At 41.2% G+C, this 23,464-nt stretch overlaps 1 protein-coding gene across 13 annotated transcripts in view; it reads left to right on the top strand.

The window, feature by feature from the left end:
• SETD5 (SET domain containing 5) overlaps positions 1 to 22,859 on the top strand; it is an 80,861-nt gene extending 58,002 nt beyond the window's left edge. For 9 of the 13 annotated variants that reach the window (XM_040492068.1, XM_040492066.1, XM_040492065.1 and 6 more), the window contains 7 exons: positions 9,389 to 9,633; positions 12,822 to 12,878; positions 14,772 to 15,242; positions 17,915 to 18,213; positions 19,072 to 19,205; positions 19,755 to 19,843; positions 20,219 to 22,859. In XM_040492068.1, coding sequence (XP_040348002.1) covers positions 9,389 to 9,633; positions 12,822 to 12,878; positions 14,772 to 15,242; positions 17,915 to 18,213; positions 19,072 to 19,205; positions 19,755 to 19,843; positions 20,219 to 20,824 — 1,901 coding nt within the window. In that variant the 3' untranslated portion in view covers positions 20,825 to 22,859. The remainder of the gene's footprint in view (positions 1 to 9,388; positions 9,634 to 12,821; positions 12,879 to 14,771; positions 15,243 to 17,914; positions 18,214 to 19,071; positions 19,206 to 19,754; positions 19,844 to 20,218) is intronic. The other 4 variants (XM_040492075.1, XM_040492072.1, XM_040492074.1 and 1 more) reach the window with 1 other exon arrangement.
• The last annotated feature ends 605 nt before the right edge of the window (positions 22,860 to 23,464 follow it).

The raw sequence follows: 23,464 nt of genomic DNA, 5'->3' as shown, positions 1-23,464 counted from the left end.
TAACTTATTTTGGGACAGTCTTTACCAAAGTTTCTCCTGCCAGTTTCAGCCCAGTTGAAAAGTTCTCTGTGAGGGGCGCCTGGGTGGCGCAGTCGGTTAAGCGTCCGACTTCAGCCAGGTCACGATCTCGCGGTCCGTGAGTTCGAGCCCCGCGTCGGGCTCTGGGCTGATGGCTCGGAGCCTGGAGCCTGTTTCCGATTCTGTGTCTCCCTCTCTCTCTGCCCCTCCCCCGTTCATGCTCTGACTCTCTCTGTCCCAAAAATAAATAAACGTTGAAAAAAAAAAAAATTTAAAAAAAAAAAAAAAAAAGAAAAGTTCTCTGTGATTTCCATAAGTTTATCTCTAAATCAATTTTGTGAATATTATGTAATAAAAAAAAAACAAGATAAATTATATGCTAAAGGTCATGTAAGACTACTGTTAATGTGACACAATGTTTCAGATTTTCATAAAAACTACTTCACTGTTTCTCTTCATTGACTTGCTGAATAAATATGAACTTGAATTAAATACGTTTATACTAGTAGTATCGGCTTTATGTTAAAATTCTGCGTAATATTTGGGAAAAAAGTAGACTACTAAAAAAATACTTTTTCAAATTATTAATTTAGTTAATTGTTCTCTAGATTGGCTTATACTTTACAAGTTTTCACATGTGTGACCCCAGGATAATGAAATCCCAGTGTAAACCATGTGCAAGATAAATGATACTATGTTCTTAAAGTATTTTACTCTTCTCCTACGTGGTAGACTAGGGAGATTTACTCAAACCAGATTAATATAAAGAAATGGTGAGGGGCGCCTGGGTGGCCCAGTTGGTTAAGCGTCCGACTCTGGCTCAGGTCGTGATCTCATAGTTTGTGGGTTTGAGCCCCATGTCAGGCTCTGCTGACCCCTCAGCCTGGAACCTGCTTCAGATCCTTTGTCTCCCTCTCTCTCTCTCTGTCTCTCTCTCTCTACCCCTCCCCTGCTCACACTCTGTCTCTTTCTCTCTCAAAAATAAACATTTAAAAAAAATTTTTAATGCTAATATGAGGTTTCCATCAATCTTACCAACTTATTGGCAGTTTATACAGTACAGTGAAAGTACAACTTAAATCTTGTATTTAGTATACATACATATGCACATTTGCATTTGTGTGTCTGTATCTGAGGTTGGGAAAGGGACATTGTATAGCAGCCTGTGTCCTGACTAGCAAAGACTCATAGGCAGAGTGTCTTTGTTACTCTGTGTCCTTGTTGGAATGGAATTAGGACTGTTAGTCACCAACCTTTATTGAATTTTTGCTCTCATCTTTAGCAGTAAGAAACATTCAAAGGACACACCTTGCCCTTAAGGAACAATATAACCAAAAGGAAAATTTTTAATTAAAACCAAATAATAGTCAAATGAACGACTTGGTATATTGCTGCAAGTTAATGTAAATCCTAAGGGATTATTTTGTTTTGTTTTAAAGACCAAGGAGATGTTAAGAAAGGGAAGTAGACTGGTAGAGTAAAAAGAATTCAACTGAATTTGAGGACCAGCTCTACCCTTTACATGATGTTAAGCAAGTTACTAAGCATCTCTGAGCCTCCTCTGTGAAATGGGAATAGTACTACCTGCTTTATAGAGGTTATATGAGATTAATAAGTTAAATAATGTGTGCAAAGTGTTGGTGTGGTATCATACCCATAGTAGGAATTATTACTAACATTGTTTTACACAAAATGCTCTTTCTTGTTGAGTATTTATGGAGTATTTGCAGAAATTAGTTTTGAAGATATAGCAAAGATTCTAAGTTCCTAAAAGCTAAAGGTATATAGAAATAAAAAATAAAACTGCTCTTCGGGAAAGAGAGGGCATAATGTTCATTGTTTGCAAGTAATGTAGATATGTACCTAGGAAAGTCTAACCAGTGGAAAAACCTAGAATTGAGTTTCTTAAAACCACTGGATAGAAGGTACATAGGCAAAAATTAATAGCATTTATATACTAAGGAAATGAAGAAAATTTTTTCATTCTCAAACTTAACTAAGAACCTGCTTAGGGATAACCTTACCAGGACATGTAAAGTAAACCATTACTGAGAAATATGTTTAAAGTCTTCAGGAGAGGCGCCTGGGTGGCTCAGTCGGTTAAGCATCCGACTTCAGCTCAGGTCACGATCTCACGGTCTGTGAGTCGAGCCCCGCGTCGGGCTCTGGGCTGATGGCTCGGAGCCTGGAGCCTGTTTCCGATTCTGTGTCTCCCTCTCTCTCTGCCCCTCCCCCATTCATGCTCTGTCTCTCTCTGTCCCAAAAATAAATAAACGTTAAAAAAAAAAAATTAAAAAAAAAAAAGTCTTCAGGAAATGAAGATAAAGTCTTTTATTCCTTCATGGAGAGAATAAATAAAATTAATACCTCCTCCCTCCCATCTCCCCCCCACCCCCCAGCTTCGTATAGTTCCTGTCAAACTAGCTTGGTTTTAGAATTTTGTGAAATGAAGTTTATCTAAACATGAAAAGAAGAAAAACATTGAAGAAGAATAATGACAATGAAGTGCTGTCCCTAGAAGACAAAACTAGTTTGTTATATGAAGCTGGAAGCTAGTAATTAAATTAGTACAATGCTGGTGCCCAAATGATGGGGGTGTGTGTATGTGTAGGGAATAGCCAGAAACAAAATTTGGTAAATTATTCTGGAATTTTTACTTATTTGGAGTATTGAAAAGAATTAAATCGTTGCCAAAGCAAATTCTTGGCACATTCAAGTATTTTTTGTGAAGATCAAACTTGAATAAAGTTTCTGGGTCTATATTGTCTCTGAGATAATAGAGGACAAGTATATTGAGAGAAAGGATTTGCAATAAAAATGACAGGAGAGTGGCACCTGGGTGGCTCAGTCAGTTGAGCATCCAACTTTGACTCAGGCCATGATCTTGTGGTTCATGAGTTCGGGCCCCATGTTGTCCGTGCTGCTCTCAGTGCAGAGCCCACTTCTGATCGTCTGTCTGTTCCCCTCTCTGTCCCTCCCCTGCTTGCACTCTCTCTCTCAAAAGTAAACAAACATTAAAAAAAAAAAAAAAAAAAGAGAGTAGTATCCCTACCAGCAATTTGGTAAGGTTTAGCATATGCATAAAAATACTAATACTCCGGGGCACCTGGCTGGGTCATTTGCTGGAGCATGCAACTCTTGATCTTGGGGTCATGAGTTCCAGCCCCATGTTGGGGGTAGAGATGACTGAAGTAAACTTAAAAAATAATAATAATAGGGCGCCTCAGTGGCTCAGTCAGTTAAGTGACTCTTGGTTTCACCTCAGGTCATGATCTCACGGTTTCATGAGTTTGAGCCCCACATCGGGCTCTGTGCTCACAGTGGGAAACTTGCTTGGGATTCTCTGTCTCCCTCTCTCTCTGCCCCCCCACCCCCACTCACACGGTCTCTGTGTCTATCAAAATAAATAAATAAACTTAAAATACTAATACTTCTTAACCTACTAGTTCTTCTGGGTATCTGTTCTACAGAAATAAACACAGACCCAAAGTTTTATACAAAGGTACTAGTCATAGAATTAGTAATAACTGCAAAAATATAGAGGATAAAAACAAGCTGGATTTCAAGCAGTAAAGGAGTGGTATAATTTATTTGCTATATGTACATACTTTTGGTAAAAACACTATACAGTATTATTAAATTTTTCACCCTTGATTTATTTTCTCAAACTAAGCCCCCCAAAACAGCATCTTACTACTTTTGTGAATTAGATTTCAGTGATCTGAATCTTCGATCTGTAAGAATGTCAAAAGAAAAGGGGTGCTTAGGTGGCTAAGACAGTTGAGCATCCGACTCTTGATTTCAGATCAGGTCATAGTCTCAGGGTTTTGGGATTGAGCCCTGTGTCAGACTCCATGCTGAGTGTGGAGTCTACTTGTGATTCTCTCCCTCTATCCTTCTCTCTCCCTCCCTCCCTCTCTGTCTCTCTGTCTCTCTCTCTCTCTCTCTCTCGGTCTCTCGCTCTCTCTCAAATTAAAAAAAAACAAAAGAAGAAGGGGTGCCTGGGTGGCTCAGTTGATTAATAAGCATCTGACTTCGGCTCAGGTCATGATCTCACAGTTCATGAGTTCTAGCCCCATGTTGGACTCTCTGATGACAGCTTGGAGGCTGGAGCCCGCTTCCAGTTCTGGGTCTCCCTCTCTTTCTGCCTCTTCCCCACTTGTGTTCTCTCTCTCTCCAGAATAAACATTTTTTAAAAATTAAAAAAAATATATCAAAAGAAAAGTATATTATGACCTAGTGAAATTTCTTCTAGGAATGTAAGGATGGTTCAGTATTTGAAAAATTATTCATATAATTAATTTATTAGCAGGCTAAATGGAAGACGGGGAGTAATAGCACAGTAAATATGAATTTAATGATAAATCTAATAAAATACCTATGATTTTTTTTACATCTATCTGAAAAACAGGTGCCGTTTATGCTTCATGTAAAAACGACATTAAACCTTAAAATGCATTATCAAGTACACCAAAACTAATATAACACTGTATACTAAATTAAACTTCAATTAAAAATAATAAATTTTAAAAATGGGTTTTCAAATTATTCCACTTGCCATTATTATTTAACAGTGCCTAGAACTATTAGCCAATGTGATTACCAAAAACAAAAAATCTGAAATAAAAGCATGGGTAAAGAGGATGTGTGTGTTACCAATGTGTGCAAATAATACGCTTTATCTCCCTAGAAAAGCCAAATGAGGTAACTGAAACACTGGTAGAGATCAGTAGGGTAGCTGGGTACAAAAGTATGTAAACATTTTTAAGAATAACATGTAGATAGGGGCGCCTGGGTGGCGCAGTCGGTTAAGCGTCCGACTTCAGCCAGGTCACGATCTCGCGGTCCGTGAGTTCGAGCCCCGCGTCAGGCTCTGGGCTGATGGCTCAGAGCCTGGAGCCTGTTTCTGATTCTGTGTCTCCCTCTCTCTCTGTCCCTCCCCCGTTCATGCTCTGTCTCTCTCTGTCCCAAAATAAATAAATAAATAAAAGTTAAAAAAAAAAAAAAAAGAATAACATGTAGATAATAACATAAAAGGAGACGTGTACAGTTGTAGCAAAAAAATAGAGAACATTGGAGGGTAACATTAATTAGAAATGTGACAGATCTATATATGAAGAGGGATAAATGAAGGCATGAGTAACTGAAGGATGGTGCCATGGTGTTGAGTGAGAATTCTTTCTTAGTTACTCATGAGTTTAATACAATACCAATCAAAATTTTGGCTTTTTGGCGGCAGGGGGAACGTAGTGTTAGCATGATGGATGATTTCAACAGTTCACTGGCAAAAACAAGTATGCTAGAAAAGCCAAAGTATTTTGGAGAGGTAGAGTAGAATAACTAGAATTGGCCAAGCAGTTTTACTAAAACAGATGTCAGTATTGATGCCCTTTAGACAGCAGGTATCCAGAACTAAACTGAGGGGCGCCTGGGAGGCTCAGTTAGTTAAGCATCTGACTTTGACTTCAGGTCATGATCTCACAGTCATGGGGAGTTCAACCCCACATCAAGCTCTCTGCTGTCAGCACAGAACCCGCTTCAAATCCTCTGTCTCCCTCTCTCTCTACTCCTCCCCCACTAGCCCGAGCTCATGCTGTCACTCTCTCTATCAACAAAAACTTTAAAAAAATATTTAAAAGAACTCGGACGTCTGGGTGGCTCATTTGGTTAAGCGTTAAACTTCAGCTTAAGTCACGATCTCAGGGCTCGTTAGTTCAAGCCCTGTATCCAGTTCTGTGCTGACAGCTCAAAGCCTGGAGCCTGCTTCAGGTTCTCTCTCTCTCTCTCTCTCTCTCTCTCTCTCTCTCTCTCTCTCTGCCCCACTCCATTCACACTCTGTCTCTCTCAAAAATAAATAAGCATTAAAAAAAGTTTTTTGTGGGGGGCACCTGGGTGGCTCAGTCGGTTAGGCGACCGACCAGCTCGGGTTGTGATCTCACAGTCTGTGAGTTTGAACCCTGCGTCAGTCTCTGTGCTGACAGCTCGGAGCCTGGAGCCTGCCTCGGATTCTGTGTCTCCCTCTCTGCCCCTTCCCTGCTCATGCTCTGTCTCTCTCTCTCTCAAAAATAAATAAAAACATTAAAAAAAAAAGTTTAAAAAAAGGTTTTTTTTTAAAAAAAGAACTAAACCCAGTTTATACTAATAAGATGTCATATTTCAAATCAGTGGAGAAATTATAATTCTAAATTATTAAAGGTTTTGGAAGAATGTGCTGTTTTGACATGTGAAAAGGATAATCACTACCTTCTGAAGTACGTTTTATTTGAGTTAAATTTAAAAATTAAGTAAAGAAAAAAATAAAAAATAAAAAAATAAAAATTAAGTAAGGAGATAAAGGGAAAATAGGCCAGTATTCTTTATTGTCTTGAAGTAGTGGGCAGAAGAAACATTCATGATGTCAGAGGCAGAAAATAAAGGAAATTATTTATACATTTGACTGAATTAAAATGTAGCATATTGTATAACCAAAAAAAAACTTAGTAAAATTAAAAGGCAGATAGCTAACTGGGAAAATACAACATTTTTGACAAAAGATCAACATTCTTTTTTATGAGGTCCTTAGAAATGAACAAGGGGCGTCTTCAGTGGCTTAGTCTGTTGAGCACCTGACTGGGTAAGGTCATGCTCTCATAGTTAAGTTCGAGCCCCGCATCAGGCTCACTGCTGTCAGCTCTGAGCCCACTTCGAATCCTTGTTTCCCCCCACACTCCTCTCTCTCTTCCAAATAAAAAAATAATAAATTTAAAAAATACATTAATGAAGAACAAGATCAACACCCTGTAGAAAACAGGATACAGGACATGAGTAGACAATTCACACCGGAATAAATATAAAGCTGTTGAGCCTATGGAAAGATGCTTTTGGTTTAACAATCCTGCATCTAGCCATTCACCCTAAATACTAGACAGGTGCAGAAATATCTAAGAGAAAGATTACTGGTCACTGAGGCATATTTATATTAGCAAAAAAGTGCACATACTTCACGTTGGTTAATTTTGAGGATATGAATGCCATACAGCCACTAAAAACTAAATTGTAGATTTCCGTTGTCATGGAAAGAGTTTTACCATGTGTTTCTGAGTGAGCACTGATATGTAGACAAGAGTTAATAAGGCCAGGCCAAGAAAAAGGTCTAGCTGAACATGCACCAGGATATTAGTGCGTTCATTTGTGGGTATGATTTCAATTTGTGTGTGTTTAAATATGTGGTTGTTTTTTTATATAATTTTGCAAAGTATTTGAGTAAAGATAAAAAGTATACAAGGTGGATAGATTTAACCACATAAAATTTAAAAGCTATGTATGTATAGAAAAAACAGTGAAACTTGAAAAAAATTGTAAATATAGTATTATTGGTAGAAAAAAGATAAACGACTGCTGGCAGATACCAGGTCTATTTTGAATACGATACCATTATAAGAACTCAGTTTTATATGAAGGGCCTGTAAGTTGATTTGGAAGGGAAAGGGAAGGGTTCAGCTGTACTTTCTAACTCTTCTAGAGTGAGCTTCATTACTTACGTAATTCCCTTTAGTAGTTAATATTGGACTTAGCAGTATAGCAGTCTTTTTATAGCAATCTTTAAAAAAATTCACTGTTTGACTCTTAAAGTACATTAAAAAGTGTTCTAAACATGTCATGAATCACATGTTTGTTTGTTTTTTATACCTAGGCACTTTTCAAAGGAGAAAAATAAGAAAGAAAACTTACAGTTTCTGGAACACAAGAAAAATACGAATATACTTCCAATCTAGGAAAATAAAAAAATTTCACATATCAGGAGAAAAAGCATCTCCAGTATATTTTGCATTTATTCTTCCTTCTCCATTTCCACATCTGTTACCCTAGTTCAGTATCTCATAACCCTGTCAACTTCTCCATTAACTCCAAATAGTTTCCCAGTGTCCAGTCTCATCCTAACCATTGCTGCCAGAGTAATCTTCCTGAAGCATAGCTCTGATCATGACCTACTGTCCCAAAACTTGTCCTTGAAGGTCTGGGATAAATGCTACTCTTTCCACTAAGCCCTGGGGATATAATTTAACCTAGTCATTAAGAATGTAAATGGAACTAAATTACCTAGTCTTTATCTCTCTACACATCAGATTCCTCATCTTTAAAATGAGAGTGATGATAACAGTGCTGGATTTAGAGTTGTCCAAATTAAATGTTAGAATTCACATAAAGCACATAGTATAGTACCTGGTATTTAATATTTAACATGTAATAAGCACTTAAAAGCATAATTATTTTTTACAAAGCAGTATGATTACATCTGTCACGATTCTTAAAATGTTATTAAACGTGTTTTATGTGTTTTCCCATCCTCACAAATTTGTAAATCCTTTTAAATGGAATATATGATGACCTCCCCTCACATACCTAATTCAGTGGTTTCCATATAGTAGTTATTAAGTAAATAGATATTTTTTTATTGTAAATTTAAAAAGTAGATATTTTTCTCTGAGAAGGTGAGATAGGTGCTTTGACCCTTGTGGTCATTAAAATATATAGTGTAGTAGATCCAAGAAGTATAGGAAGTGTAGGGTGTTCCAGTCAGAAAATGGATCAGCCTTGTATTTGAAAATGATTGGGAGAAGCTTTTGTGAAAATAATTTCCTATTTTGAAGCACTCTAAAACTAGGGGCTAGATACAGGCCAAGCAATCATAGGTGACTACCTTTTCCTGCTAAAGCAGAACATTGTAGAAAGAGTTGCTGAAGGGCGCCTGGGTGGCTCAGTCAGTTGAGTGTCTGACTTCGGCTCAGGTCATGATCTCGCAGTCTGTGAGTTCGAGCCCCGCGTCGGGCTCTGTGCTGGCAGCTCAGAGCCTGGAGCCTGCTTCAGATTCTGTGTCTCCCTCTCTGTCCCTCTCCCGCTCATGCTCTGTCTCTCTCTGTGTGTCAAAAATAAATAAAACAAAACAAAAAATTAAAAAAAAAAGTTGCTGAAAATGGCAAAAATACACAAGAGAAGATAAAAGGAGCATGGAATTAACATTCTAGAAGCTTGTGCTGGTGACATGGCAATTAAGTAGAGGGTGATTTTAACAAAGTGACATCAATTTGAGATTTCTGGAAACTCAAAGTAGAATATTAAACTTTATATTTTCCACTGTAAGAGATTAAATTTGTTCTAGGGCCCAGTCATTAGATTCATCTGGTGATTGGGAGATAGAGAATTTTGAGAATTACTTTAATTGTGGCAATTAAAGAGTTCTTTGGGCTTTTGGTTTGATTGCAGGAGGTGACAGTGGGATGAGGCAGAAGAGGAGTTAAGAGCCATTGTGGGCTAGAGATTAATGGCTTTACTACAGAGCCTCCCTTTAAGCTGTGGTTGCAATCTCTCATCCAAGCTTTGTATTTCACAGACTTGTTGAGCCCATTAAAGAAATGGAAGTCTCGCTATCTGATGGAGCAGAATGTCACCAAGTTACTGCGGCCTCTTTCTCCAGTCACACCACCCCCTCCCAATTCAGGCTCAAAGAGCCCCCAGCTGACCACACCTGGCCCATCTCACCCAGAAGAGGAGTGTCGAAATGGATACAGCCTCATGTTCTCACCAATCACGTCTCTTACTACTGCTAGTCGCTGCAATACTCCTCTGCAGTTTGAGGTGATTTGGGTTTGGTTGTTGGGAGTGCTGAATATGAAAATTACCATTTGCCCCTCCTCATTTCAAGTATAATATTCCAAATGTGTCTTGATTGTGTTCCTGCCAGTCTTGGCAAGAGAACAGGAACCCTCAGGGTCAATGTGACCTGTTACCTGGTAGCCTCTCATCTTGGCAGTCCTCATACTTCGCTCAAAAGGAATAGTTCTACCATGGATGACATTCATCTGTTTTTGCATGCAATCAATCCATCATTCTCCGTAACTGCAGGTAGTAAGCATGCTACATCTCCATCTTTGTCTTTGGTCTGTACTTTGGTTTTAAAATAGGTCTCTAGCTGCATAATAACCACTAAGGATACCAGCCTGAGAGCCCAGATTATACTGATTGATTGTGTCTTTCTTTCTAGGCCTTTAAATCTGAGTTGTTTTTCCCTATTGTTTTGTATTCTTGTTGTGGCCTCAGTGAACAGAGATTTGAAAAGCTTTGAGATATGGTTTGTGGCAAATGAGTTTTTTTCCTACTCTAGGTTACTTTCCCTTCTTGTTACAGTGTGTTAGGAATGAAAAGTAGAAAGAGGCTAACAACATACATTCATAATGAGACAGATTTGTTACATTCACCCTCTGGTTTAAGTTAGAAATATGTATCTTAGCTGTTTGAAAAAGTTGTCAATCACATTCATGTTCAAGTGTGGGTGACAGCAGGTCTACTGAGTAGAAAGAATCCTTGTGTATTAAAAAACTTCATCTATTGCATGTTGCTTTCCTTTGAAATTAACTAAACAGACACTGTCTCTTCCTTTTTCTTAGAAAACACTGTTGTCATCACTAAACACTCAGCTCTGCCCCTAGCTTGTAACTTCTCCAGATGTGTTCTTTGATGAATGTGTTCTTTGATGAAGGTGAATGCTCTAACCAATCCCTTCTTCCCTATTCAGCCTTTATGAGAGCATGGAGATTAAAAATACCTGGACTTCTGAATAGCTAACTCAGAAAGAGATAGCTAGCAACCTTGAAAGCAAGAGGAACCTATTTCTATACTTGAAGTAGACTGTATCACTTGGGAGCAGACCTCTGGCAGGAGTCGGGGGGAGGGGAAGAGGCAGGGAGAACCTTCTTGGTTACATTTGGTTTCTAGAGAAGTTATTCTTTACCAAATTTCCTGTGGCATTCTTTTCTGCCATACATTAAAGCAGCTGATTTAGGCCTTACTAACTTTACTTGGTCTAATTGTGATTGACTTTTCAGTTAACAAATTGAGTTTGATAGTAAAATTTCATAGGAGGCTGTTCACCCTGGAGGGCAGCAAATTATAGGCTAGGATTTCTTACTTTATCAGTGCAATTTAAAAGGTGAAATTACAGAAATTAGAAGGTACGTTGCCTTCTAGGACAGTTAAATTTAGCTCTCAGTACATTTCCCCTGATCCCTTGTGTTTTGGATAACTGAAACAATATGGAAATGTAAGGTGTTTTTATTTTATAAAAAAAATCAAACATCAAAGATTTTTATGAGGGGCACCTGGGTGGCTCAGTCGGTTAAGTGTCCAACTCTTGGCTTCAGCTCAGGTCATGATCTCACAGTTAGTGAGATCAAGCCCCACATCAGGCTCTGTGCTGACAGCACAGAGCCTGCTTGGTTTTCTCTCTCTCCCTTTTTCTGCCCCTGCCCCACTTACACTCACATGCGTGCGCTCGCTCTCGCTCTCTCTCAAAATAAAAAAATAAATTTATTTTTAAAAAGTCCAGTGCCTGTTTTCACTGTTTTAATCTTGTGATTTAACTAACGAAATACAGCCTTTCTTGTCAATAAAACAAACTACCATCCTGACCATTCTTATCATCATTCTAACTGCCATGCCCTATCCTATATTCTATCTAGTATAGGAAGCCTTATTTCCATGCAAGACTGTGACACAGAGGAAATACCAATAAGGTGTCACAGGTAAAGATCAGCTTGGTTGGGGAAGAATATTTTTGAAAGGAAAAATAAAAATCATTCCAGTGAGAAATGTCTCCAGTGCTAAGTAAGGGAAGGAGTTGAGGAGACGTGTAATAGAGGAGAACAAGATCATGAGGGAGGGAGAACCATTAAGGAAAAGCAGTAAAAGCAACTTTGGCAGGACAGGCTTAATTAGCCCCCACTTTCCACCAGCCCCTCCTTTTCCTTCCTGGCCTAGTGTCCACCTCACACATAGTACCTAGCCTACCAAATAAAATCAACAGCCTCTTTTCACCTCCCATGGGATAGGTCTGCTACCCAGGACATAGTTGTCCAGAGTCTACAGCATTAGGAACCTTCCCCTTCCCTTCCCTTACCCCTGGCACTCTGAATCCTTGTCACAACTACCACCATCATTCTGTCTGCATTTTACCGTTCAGATCTGCCATCAGAGTTCACTGTCCAGTTCCTGTTTGATACGGGAGTGCTGCCTCAGGTGAAAGCTCTCAGGGGAACCCTGTTTAGGATGCAGGAACTTGAAATGTACACCTCTGCTTTTTATTCCCTCTCTGTTGGCCAAAAGTACCAGGGATTTTAACATCAGAGAACATCGTTAGGGGTGTTCAGATCAAATTAGATTATGCCAAGAACCATCTAGCCTATCAGCTAAATTGCATTCTATCTCCTGTAACTCATTCAAGAGGAGCTGGCCATCTCCCTAGCCCTGTCAGCCCAGCATGCTAAGCAGTTTCCCTGGACAGTGGTGGGCAAGCACGAACCACAAGGAGAATGAAGAAATGTGACTTTTTCATAAAGGGGTGTGGGGCAAAGGAAAAAGGTTCCCTTGAGGCATAATAAGTGGTAGGGTGCCCATCAGTAATAAATACTGTAGGTTGCTCAACTCTAATCCAATGTAGGACGAAATTTCAAATGAAATTGTAGGGTACAGTTTCACCAATCTAAATTTTTTCTGTTAACCTGCTTAAGATGTTTACTTCTAGCATGAAATATTATAACCAATTTAAATGCTTTCAAAGATCCCAGGAAGCATTTTTAATGAGTCATTCTGTTCATTGCAATGAATTCTACAGTTAAACCTTTCCCCTGTGCATTCTTTTCCCTCCCCCTGCCCCCCGCAAAAAGTTGTGGCTAACCATCTATGCTTGCTTTTACTTTATTTTTTGGTTTGTTTTGTTTTGCTTCTTGACTTCGAGTAGATGAATAACAAGATGCTTTTCCCTCCTCTAGAACATATCCTCCCCTGAGAGTTCCCCTGCGAATAGGCCCGAGTCCCTGTCACCCGAGGTAGTTATCACACCATCTCAATCACACTTGGAGGCTGAGAGTGAGTGTGCATGAGTGTGTGGGAGGGCTGGGGGGGAGGTCCTAGTGAATGGGGTAATAGGCTGAAGGGCGACCAGCCAGTTGATGTAAGTTGAATGAACTTCCATGTGTGACTGTGATCACTCAGAACTTTCAATGTAGATGGAGGAAAATGAAGGGGTGTGTGTGTGTGTGTGTGTGTGTGTGTGTGTGTGGTGGGATTTGCTCTTGTTTGGGGGAGGGGTGACTGAAGAGTTCTTTAAAAGTATAGACTCTAGAATTCAAGTTTAAAGCAAGCTGAAGATATGGTATGAGCCTTGGCAAAGAAAGCAACAAGTAAGGTGTGTTTGTTAAATAAGGAAAGTTGAAATCGAAAGTTGGTAGGAGCTATCTTTTGATATTTATTATCTTGGGCTGTTGAAGGAGCTATTTATACTGGAAAAGTTAGACAGTGATTTATGTCTTATTCCAGGATTAATCTTACAGCTCTGTTTAACTGGATGTTTTGGGCTTGGGTTGATAGATTGAGCAGCTTCTTTCGAAAGGGAGTCCTGCCTCCCGGCTTTCCACATTTTCTTTATAGCTCCTTACTGGGTATACAAGGAAACTAAGTCAGCCCATGGCTTCTGTGACACTGGCCTTCCTTCTGTAGTAGTTGAGATGTGGTTGCCATAAAAAGTGGTATCTCAGGATATCCAATTGAGTGCTTTTCTCAGAAACCCTACTGTTATGGAGTTGTTAAATTTAGGTTTTAGTGCTGGAGATTTTTAACTATTCTAAGATTTGGACAACTGTAGGAATGATTAGCTCTGTTAATCTACATGGAGTCAATTTCCTCTTGAAGAGAAAACTGTAGTCTCTCATAACCTTTCAGAAATTAACTGTTAACTCTGGCCCCTTCCCACTTAAAAAATTGTGCTAAATTTAGTGATAGTTGATAAAATTCTGAATCAGGATTTTATAGATCAATATGAAACTGAAAAATGTTGTATTCTAGTGTACTAGAGGTTTTCTGGATGTTTTTTACACTGTTTTGTGAGGAAATCCTGGTGTGACATTTGAATTTCTGGTACCATTCTTTCTAGAGAGAATTAGTAAGAGTTGACCTAGAGGTGGGAAATCTTGGTATTGGGAAGTAATGATAACCAAATAGTAGATACAGCTTATTTTTTATAAAATTCAGCATTTTGGATGCTCTGCAGTGGTGGGCATTAGTGATCTTGTGGTATGTGGACATATATTAGAGGATAAAGAATTGAGTAGCCAGAACATTTTATGAGAAGCATACATGCTTAATAGTGAAAGTGAGCAAAGAACTGGTTGGTTGATGTCTTTAACTAGTTCCATTCTCCTTTACTGAACCAGTAACTTAAAATCCTTGACTTTCTGTCTACTTACTACTTTCTTTCCCTTTTTCCCTCCTCCCACCTTCCATCAATATTAAATACAAATGAATAACACCAAAAGCCAGTTACCTTTAAGACCCCAGTCTCACCTCTGGAGCATACATGGGGCTCAGGTAAATCCGTGATTATACTTCCAGCACCTTAATGTAGTACACGGTGACTCAGCAGACCTGATGAAAGGCTAAACAGGCAAAATAGTCACATTTGGCCAATTATTTAATTCTGATTTTCCCAGGATTCTCATCCAGAAAGACTTTAAGGCAATTTGTGAAAGGCCGGCATTCTGTAGTAATCTGGCCTGGGTATACTGTTGATTCCTGGAACTTTTACAGATGTTAATGGCTTTCTCCCTTGTACTTCCATCCCTCTTACCTCTCACCTGTGCCCTTCTCGCTTCCCTTCTTTTCTTCCCTTTGACTTTTTCCTTCCCCCTCCTCCTCCATGTCTCTGTTGATTTTTATTCTTTCAGCTTTGTCACCGAAAAGATGTGGACTTGACAAAAGTAGGCTACCTTGACTCCAACACTAACAGCTGTGCTGACAGACCTTCCCTGATCAACTCAGGTCCTTCTGACCTGGCTCCTCATCCCTCTGTCGGGCCCCCCTCTGAGACTGGCTTTCCAAGCAGGAGTGGAGATGGACATCAGACCCTTGTGAGGAACTCGGACCAGGCATTTCGGACAGAGTTTAATTTAATGTACGCCTACTCGCCATTGAACGCTATGCCTCGAGCAGATGGATTATATCGAGGATCTCCCCTAGTAGGGGATAGGAAGCCTTTACATTTGGATGGGGGATATTGTTCCCCTGCAGAAGGGTTTCCCAGCAGATACGAACATGGCTTTATGAAAGACCTCTCTCGTGGATCCATGTCACCTGGTGGTGAAAGGGCTTGCGAAGGAGTCCCATCTGCCCCCCAGAACCCACCGCAGAGGAAAAAGGTAAGTGTTCTACCTTATATAGGCCCTTTTGAAGAACATCAACTGAGTGATTCAGTAGATGTTAACTGAGTTGACACTGTTAAGCACCATTCTCAGTGTGAGGAAAACAGAGACATAAGATGTGATCTCTGCCATGTTCAGTGAAAGACAGGATTGGTGTGTGTGTGTGTGTGTGTGTAAGACAAGACTGTTTCAATATGATTTGATGATTGTTGCAAATATTCAGCAGATTTTAAATGCCTGCCATGTATGTGCTGTTATACATGCTGTGCAATCAAAGGATAGAGCAGTGAGGAGCGCCTGGGTGCCTCAGTTGGTTAAGTGTCCGACTTCAGCTCAGGTCGTGATCGCACGGTTCGTGGGTTCGAGCCCCTCATTGGGCTCTGTGCTGACAGTTTAGAACCTGGAGCCTGCTTCAGATTCTGTGTTTCTCTCTCTACCCCTCCCCTGCTTGTGCTCTGTCTCTCTCTCAAAAATAAATAAACATTAAAAATTTTAAAAAGAAAAAAAAAGCAGTGAAAAAGAATAATGCTAATTTCTTGTATTATTTAGCACTTACCATGTTTTAGGCACTGTTAAGTTCTTTTATGCATTAAATCCTCACAGTAATCCTGTAAGTTGGGTAATTTCCCATTTTGCAGATGAGGAAACAAAGGCAAATTCAGTGACTTGCCCATGGTCACATAGGTAGTGAATGAAAGAGCCAGGACACTGCCCAGGTCTGTCTGATTCCAGATTGCATGCTCTTACTGCCACTGTGCTATATTGCCTTCTAAGTTCTGCCCTAATGGAGCTTAAAGCAAGTGAGACTGAGGTTGGCAGATAATTATGTTAATAAGTAATTCATTACAGTGGCAGTGGATGCTCCAAAAGAGTTGTTCAGATGTGATGAGAACATCTTAGCCACGACATGGCCTAGTGAGAACAAACAAGAGGCTCCTAGCCATTTTGAGAGGTGGAGTGAGAGGTGACAGGTCACACGCTGATTTAGCTGATCTCAGTAAGTAGGAAGCAATCTGCCAACAAATGTGGGTGAGGATGTTATGGAAGAGAGAGCAGAATACGTAGCTGTGGGACACTCCGTTGCGTGGGCAGCAGGCATACAATGTGGTTGTAACAATTACATGCTGCTGTAGTATCTGGTGAAAGGTGGGCAGGGTCAGGAGTGGAGAATGAGAGACTGTGGAACAGGGCCAGGCCATAGATTGCTGGCTAACAGGTTGAGACTTATAAGTAATGCCTGTTCAAGAAATTACAAAGCCCCAAATGTGGTTTTTGTCAGTGGATTTCAACTAGAGGCATTTGGAAATGCATGGGAGTATTTTGGGTTGTCAAGGCAACTTCCATTTATTGTGCAGCGCTAGAGATGTTAAATGTTCTGTGTGTGACAGTCTCACACAGTTGCAGAATATCTTTAGTAGTCTTGTTGAAATGTAGCCTAGTGGCTTCTTAAATTTGCATTTCCATGAAATACATTACCAGAATTTATAATTATTAGTTACTTTCCAAGATTGTGTATAGAAAATCCATGCGCAAGATGGTACTACTTTGCATTTTTGTTACATTTTACATTTAAACAGAAAATGAGAGCGTTGAGGGACTAGAAGGCAGAAATACTGGCAGATAATTTGGGAAAAGAATAGCAGTGGGTTTTAGAAAACTGTTGCTTGAAGAGCATTGACCATCAGGAGCAAAAGTTTGCAATATCTTTGTGTTTCTGGTTTCTTGATTGAAACCATGATTTATTTGAGAAATGTTGAGCACCTACTATCAGTCAGGTTCTGTGCCAGATGTTAAAGACAAAAAGCCAGAAAAGTTTGGTCTTTGCCCTCTTAGAACTTACAATTTAGTGAAGGAACTGTCAGGACACTGTAATAGGTTGACACCTGGTGTAGGCAATGTGATGTAACAGCAAAAAGGAGAGGTATAGTGGGCAGGCCAGGGAGGAAGGCTCTGTATTGGCAATCAAGAGAATGAGGCAGAGTTAGGGAGAAGTTTCCAAGTGTATGTTTCCTAGACTAGCTTGCTAAAATATAAACTGCAAATCATTCTTTGTCTTTTAATACTAATTTCCCTATGTGTAAGAGAGAAACAGTAATAAATCCCTGCGTGTATCCTGAAAATTTGACTCCATCTGAGAACCCTGAAACATTGGCTTTTTCTTCTGTTGTTTTTCTTTTCTCTTCTCTCTCTCTCTTTTTTTTTTTTTTTTTTTTTTTTTAAACAACTGATCTAGGAATTCCTAGGGATTAGGGAAGAGCTGTCAGATGACCTGGAAGGCTTTTTCAAACTTCACAAGCTCCCAACTCCTTTTTCCCTTTTCTAGGTGTTATCATTGTTGCAAACAGCTGATCCCATACTTCTGCTACTAGGTAACTGTGATCTCACAGTTCTCTGAAGGCAGAAGAAAGGTTGAGGTCTGCTGGCGAACACTGTTCTTCAAAAATGTCATCTCCTGGTGTATTTTCTTCTCCTTACCAGTTTCTGACTGATTTAAATATGTATGTAGTTGTGTTCAGATACCTCACACCTGAAAAAAGGGTTGCTAGTGTTAGTGCCTGATTTGTTTGCAAGGCTGGCTAGTGGTTTATGAGGGTTCCACCTTCTTTCCCCATTGCTGCTGATCCACTAATGATGTCTAGCTAGAGTCCTCTTCCTTCTTTCCCTCCCAGGTATCCCTGTTGGAGTACCGCAAACGGAAACAAGAAGCCAAGGAGAATTCTGCCAGTGGGGGAGGTGACTCTGCACAGAGCAAAAATAAGTCTGCAGGAGCTGGGCAAGGCAGCAGTAACTCACTTTCTGACACTGGTGCCCATGGTGTGCAGGGATCCTCATCCCGAACCCCATCTTCCCCTCACAAAAAATTCTCCCCATCTCATTCCTCTATGTCCCATATGGAGGCGGTAAGCCCATCAGATTCCAGAGGCACTTCATCTCACTGCAGACCTCAAGAGAATATCAGCAGTAGGTGGTAAGTTTATGTTTGATGATGAAATAATTAAATTCAAGAAGGAAGTATACATCCAGAGTTATTCCCAGTTTTACCTAAAATATATGGGAACACTTATCTGAGAAAGGCGGCCAGCAGTGCCATCTGTGCTGTTTCAGCTGATTTAATAGTATCAGCCACAACCCCATCCCCACCCCCAGCCCCATCCCCCTCAGCTTTACAGAAGAAAAGAATTGCCACCGAACCTGCAGAATGACACTTTGGACGGCATATAGTTGTGGACACAGATGAGTTATTTTATTTGCTGGGCACTAACACTGCCTCTTGTATTTTTTCATTTCATATGAAAGGTAAGTCAGGAGTTCAGCTCAGTTCCAGTTAAATTAACAACACAAGTCTCAGTTGCACCCAGCCCGCATATACATAAAGATCAGACCTATTCTGAAAGGACTAGTCTGGTTTAGGGGAGACCACAAATAGATAAGTAACACTATAAGTAAGTGAAGAATAAACAGCATGTACTTAGAATGGAGAATGAGGCTGTTCTCAGGGATCTTGAACTGAAGCATGGAAGTCTGGGAAAGAAGAGATCTGGCTCAAATGAGTAATGTTTAAAAATCTATGGAGCACTTATTAAACTATGTGCCGGTCATGACTTCACAGAAAAAATTTAGCATTTCAAAATGGCGGTTAAAAGAAGCAAACATCTTTAAATCCACTTTTCCCATAGTATAAGACAGAAAAATACCTTGTTTTAAATTGGTCCTGAAGAAAATAATATCTAAGAGGCATTATACAGCCTTTATGAGAGCTTCATTTGTTCCATACTCTTGACCCTGAAGTTCTGTGGCACTAACTTGCACCTGGTTTCCTTCACAGGATGGTTCCCACGTCAGTGGAACGACTCCGAGAAGGAGGGAGCATCCCCAAGGTCCTCCGAAGCAGTGTGAGGGTGGCCCAAAAAGGAGAGCCTTCTCCCACATGGGAGAGTAACATCACAGAGAAAGACTCAGGTGAGCCCATGGCCTTCTGCTGCCAGCCAAGTTTAGGGACACGTGAGACAGGCTCTACACAGTTCTCACCAAATGCTGGGATGAGGTGAGTCTGTTTCTTACACAGTTGGGCTCCACTGTATGGAAGGTGCCTGGTCAGTCTTGATTCTATTCTTCTGGGCTGTAGTAGTATTAAGATCTAGCACTGCATGTGCACTCTTACTCTCTCTAGACTCTCTTTCTCTCTCTCTCTCTCTCTCTCTCTCTCTCTCTCTCTCTCTCTGTTTCTGCCGTATTTTTTCCCAAGGGATACCTTTCTGTAACTCTTCTCTCCAAAGGCCTGGAAATCCACTGTGATGAAGGATGAAGAGAAAGGAGACAGGAATCCGATCAGACATTTAAAACATAGCCCATAATTAACCACTTCTTTTGCCCTTCTGGCCTGATGCACTCACCTGATTTGTCAGAAAGAAAGCAGCATGGGTTGGTGATGACATTGGTGATTTGAATGAACAATGACTATTTCTCACTTATTCTAGGAACCCAAGTTGATTTTGTATTATCTTCCAGACCCTGCAGATGGAGAAGGCCCAGAGACACTGAGCTCAGCACTCTCTAAAGGAGCAGCCGTTTACAGCCCTTCCAGATACAGCTACCAGGTGAGACGAGAAATTGCTCATCTCTGGGCATAGGAGTGTGTTCTGGGTTCCAAATATTTTGTGATCCTGGCCATCCTTTGCAGTTGAGATGCCGTCTTTGCATATAGTTTCAGCAGCCTTGGAAATAAGTCATCATCTGCTCACCTTCAGGTAATAAATCATGCCAGAAAAATAAATAAAGTGATCAGAGACAGCCATTTTACTGTCTTTGGTATCCTAAAAAGAACAAATGGTTAAGAAGATGAAGAAGATGAAGAAGGAGAAGTAGAAGAAGAAGAAGAAGAAAAAGTAGGGTATTTTAAATATTCACAAGCCTAAATGGCTTAACTAGGGACTTTTTCACCTCCTTATGCTTTTCCTCCCGACTCTTTCTAGCTCCTGCAGTGTGATAGTCCACGGACAGAATCACAAAGCCTCCTTCAGCAGAGTTCCTCCCCCTTTAGAGGACATCCCACCCAATCTCCAGGATACAGTTATCGAACTACTGCACTGAGACCTGGAAACCCCCCCTCTCACGGTTCTTCAGAATCCTCCCTCTCTTCTACGTCCTATTCCAGCCCTGCCCACCCTGTATCCACAGACTCGTTGGCCCCATTTACGGGGACACCAGGGTATTATAGCAGCCAGCCACATTCTGGAAACAGCACTGGCAGCACTCTTCCAAGGAGGAGCTGCCCTTCTAGTGCTGCTAGCCCTACCCCACAGGGCCCCTCAGACTCGCCGACTTCAGACTCGGTCTCCCAGTCCAGCACAGGAACTCTGAGTTCCACCTCCTTCCCTCAGAACTCTAGGTCGTCATTGCCATCAGACTTACGGACTATCAGTCTGCCCAGTGGGCAGTCCGCTGCCTACCAGGCCTCCAGGGTATCTGCGGTTTCCAATTCACAGCACTACCCACACCGTGGGAGTGGGGGTGTGCACCAGTACCGACTCCAGCCACTGCAAGGCTCAGGAGTCAAGACTCAGACAGGACTTTCCTAGGGCTTCTGGATTTGGGCAAACAGAACTGAATGAGCCCATAGCTGCTTCCTTCCAGCTGCCTCTGGAACCTAGGCCGAGCATATTGCTGGGGAAGAGGGTACAAGGTGCCAGAGGACTGGGTCTGGTCGACAAGAAACGAGACTTGTGGTCGCGACTGGCTCTGGCCTTGGAGAAAGATGTAAATCTTGTCTGAAGCAGAGACTATAAAGAAGTTTCTCCCTGCTGTTAAGGGTACATTGTTGACAAGCAAATGGTGTTTCGGTTAGTAACGGTTCTAAGTGCAATGAGTCGTGTTGAAGCCTCTGTCTCCCGTCCTTGCCTGTAGCCTGTAGTCACTTGTGCAGTGGGGACATCTTTTTACACACACACACACACACACACACACACACCCAAAAAAGTTTTCTTTTCAGAGGAAAAAAATGAAAAGAGCCAATCTCTAAGCCCCAAGCCATCTGAGTAATAGTAGGGTTTTTATGCACTTAAGAAGAAAGGTAGGTATGTAAATTTTCACCCTGTGACAGACAACCATTCCAAAAGCAGGTATCTGGCCAAGATGTGTCCACCAAGAATACTCCCTACCTTTGTCTTAAAATCACCAAGAAATATAGGCAGGGATAGCAAAGCTTGGAATGTGCTCTGGCTGAGGGGTGCCTGGCTCTCTGAAGAAGAGCTCCTGGTCAACTCGATTCAGGAGCAGGTGATTGTCTGAGCCCCCAGCTGTTCCCATACCACTCCCCTCCCCAAGCTGTCTCACAGCTCAGTAACCCAGAAAGTAAGTAGACAAAAGAGGAATAAGTGAGATGGGCCAATTGCATTGCTACTTATCAGCTGTTGGCAATAAATTTGATTAGTAAGGATCCCAAGTGCTTTGGGACTTCTTTGAATTTTATTTTTTCTACTCCCTGTTAATCAGGAGTTGACGATCCCACGAGTAGGACCGCCTCCATGATTAGGGAGCACGCACTTGTGACTGCAGGGTAAGAGTGGAAAGAGATGTTTGTGGAGTGGCACCGACAGGACTGTGATTGTGTGGGGCATGTCCCACAATTCTTTGGGGGATGCTTATTTGAGAGTGGCCCAGGTGAGAGTTATAAAGCCACCCACACACCTAACACTGTTCTGGATGAGAGACGCAAGCAGACTGGCTTCTCCCCATCAGTGCATTGTGCCTGCTGTACACCCCTGGAGGAGCCCTGGAGCCTGCCCAGGTGGGGTACACAATCTTTTTAAAATTCCATACGGTTGCCAGCTTATTTCTTTCACTTGTTTACTGTAATATCCGGCGTGTTTTTATTTATCTAATTTTGTATTCAGTTATAACCATGGTAGGGGTAGCAAATATATGACAGGTGTAATCCCTGGTGCTGCAGTGGACCTTCTTTTCTTTTGGACAAGATAATACTGTGAGTCTCCTTCCTTCCAGTTTGTTTTCTCCTCCTTTTTTTCCCCAGCCTCTTGCATCCCCTTCTTTTTTACCCTCTCTTACAACTATCATATGCACAGTCTTCTCTCTTTGTGTGTGACTGTTACAAAATTTCACTTTTTCAAAATTGAAATCAGGTGTTTGCTCAAATGAGGGGAGATTTCTTTTTTTTAATGCTGAGACCTCAGCAGAATACTTTTCTTTTTGTTGTTTCCCCCACAAACCCATCAGTCTGGGAGAGCGTTGGGAGTGGAAATCATGTTGCCTGGGATGCTGGTTTCTTTGTATATTATATAAAACGTATGTAAATGTCTCTCCATTTGGGCTGGGGTTTGCATTCTCCCCTTGGCTGTTAACCAAGGGGAGAGGCCAGCGGGCAGGCGGCCCTCACCCTGCCTGGCACGTGCAGAGACCCCAGCCACTCTGTGTGGGCAGGGTGCTGTCAAGACCAGACCTCTGGGGGGGGGCGGGGGCCGGGGGGGGGGGGGAACTCTTGGAAGGGAAGAAGTATCACTTCTTTCTCAAGTGGAGTGTTTACACCTTGCTGTAACATTTGAACTTTCACAAGAGATGTAATAATTTTGATAATAAAATTCTTAACCATAATAATCATCAAGTTGAGAACTTCTTTGTCCAATTCTGTGACCTTGCCTTACCTGGTTTTCCTAATGCTACCCTTACCTGAAGAGGCAAGATGGACCCATGTTCAGGAGAATGTGCTCTTGGTGGAGTTGTTTTGCACATAATGGACTAGGAATGTGGATTGATCTTCTACGCCCTTTTTTTTTTAAATGTTTATTTATTTATTTTTTAGAGAGCACAAGCAGGGGAGGGGCAGAGAGAGGAAATAGAGAATCCCAAGCAGTCTCAATGCCATCAGCTCAGAGCCTTATGCAGGGCTCAAACCCACCAACCTGAGCCAAAATCGAGAGTCAGAGGCTTCGCCAACTAAGACACCCAGGTGCCCCTCCTTTTATGATTAAAGTCAGGCCATCATCAAGGCCATTCAGCAACAGCAAAGCTAAACATTGTGGACTGGGTTGAGCCAGACTGGAGTTCTTGACCTTGGCCTCATTCATTCAGCAACTATTTATTGGTCCTCTTCTTTCCCATTCAAAAATAATACCAGGCATTGTTTTTGTTGGTGGGTTTATGCTGGTTAAATGGGGGATGGGGGTAGGCAGATACAGTCATAGAGCTTCTATTCTAGAGCAGGG

This window comes from Herpailurus yagouaroundi, unplaced genomic scaffold (genome assembly GCF_014898765.1).
Source record: "Herpailurus yagouaroundi ecotype Mexico unplaced genomic scaffold, PumYag 183, whole genome shotgun sequence".
In the NCBI taxonomy this organism is placed as follows: domain Eukaryota; kingdom Metazoa; phylum Chordata; class Mammalia; order Carnivora; family Felidae; genus Herpailurus; species Herpailurus yagouaroundi.
The sequence above is the reverse complement of the archived record's forward strand: the minus strand, read 5'-3'. Positions and strand labels throughout refer to the sequence as shown.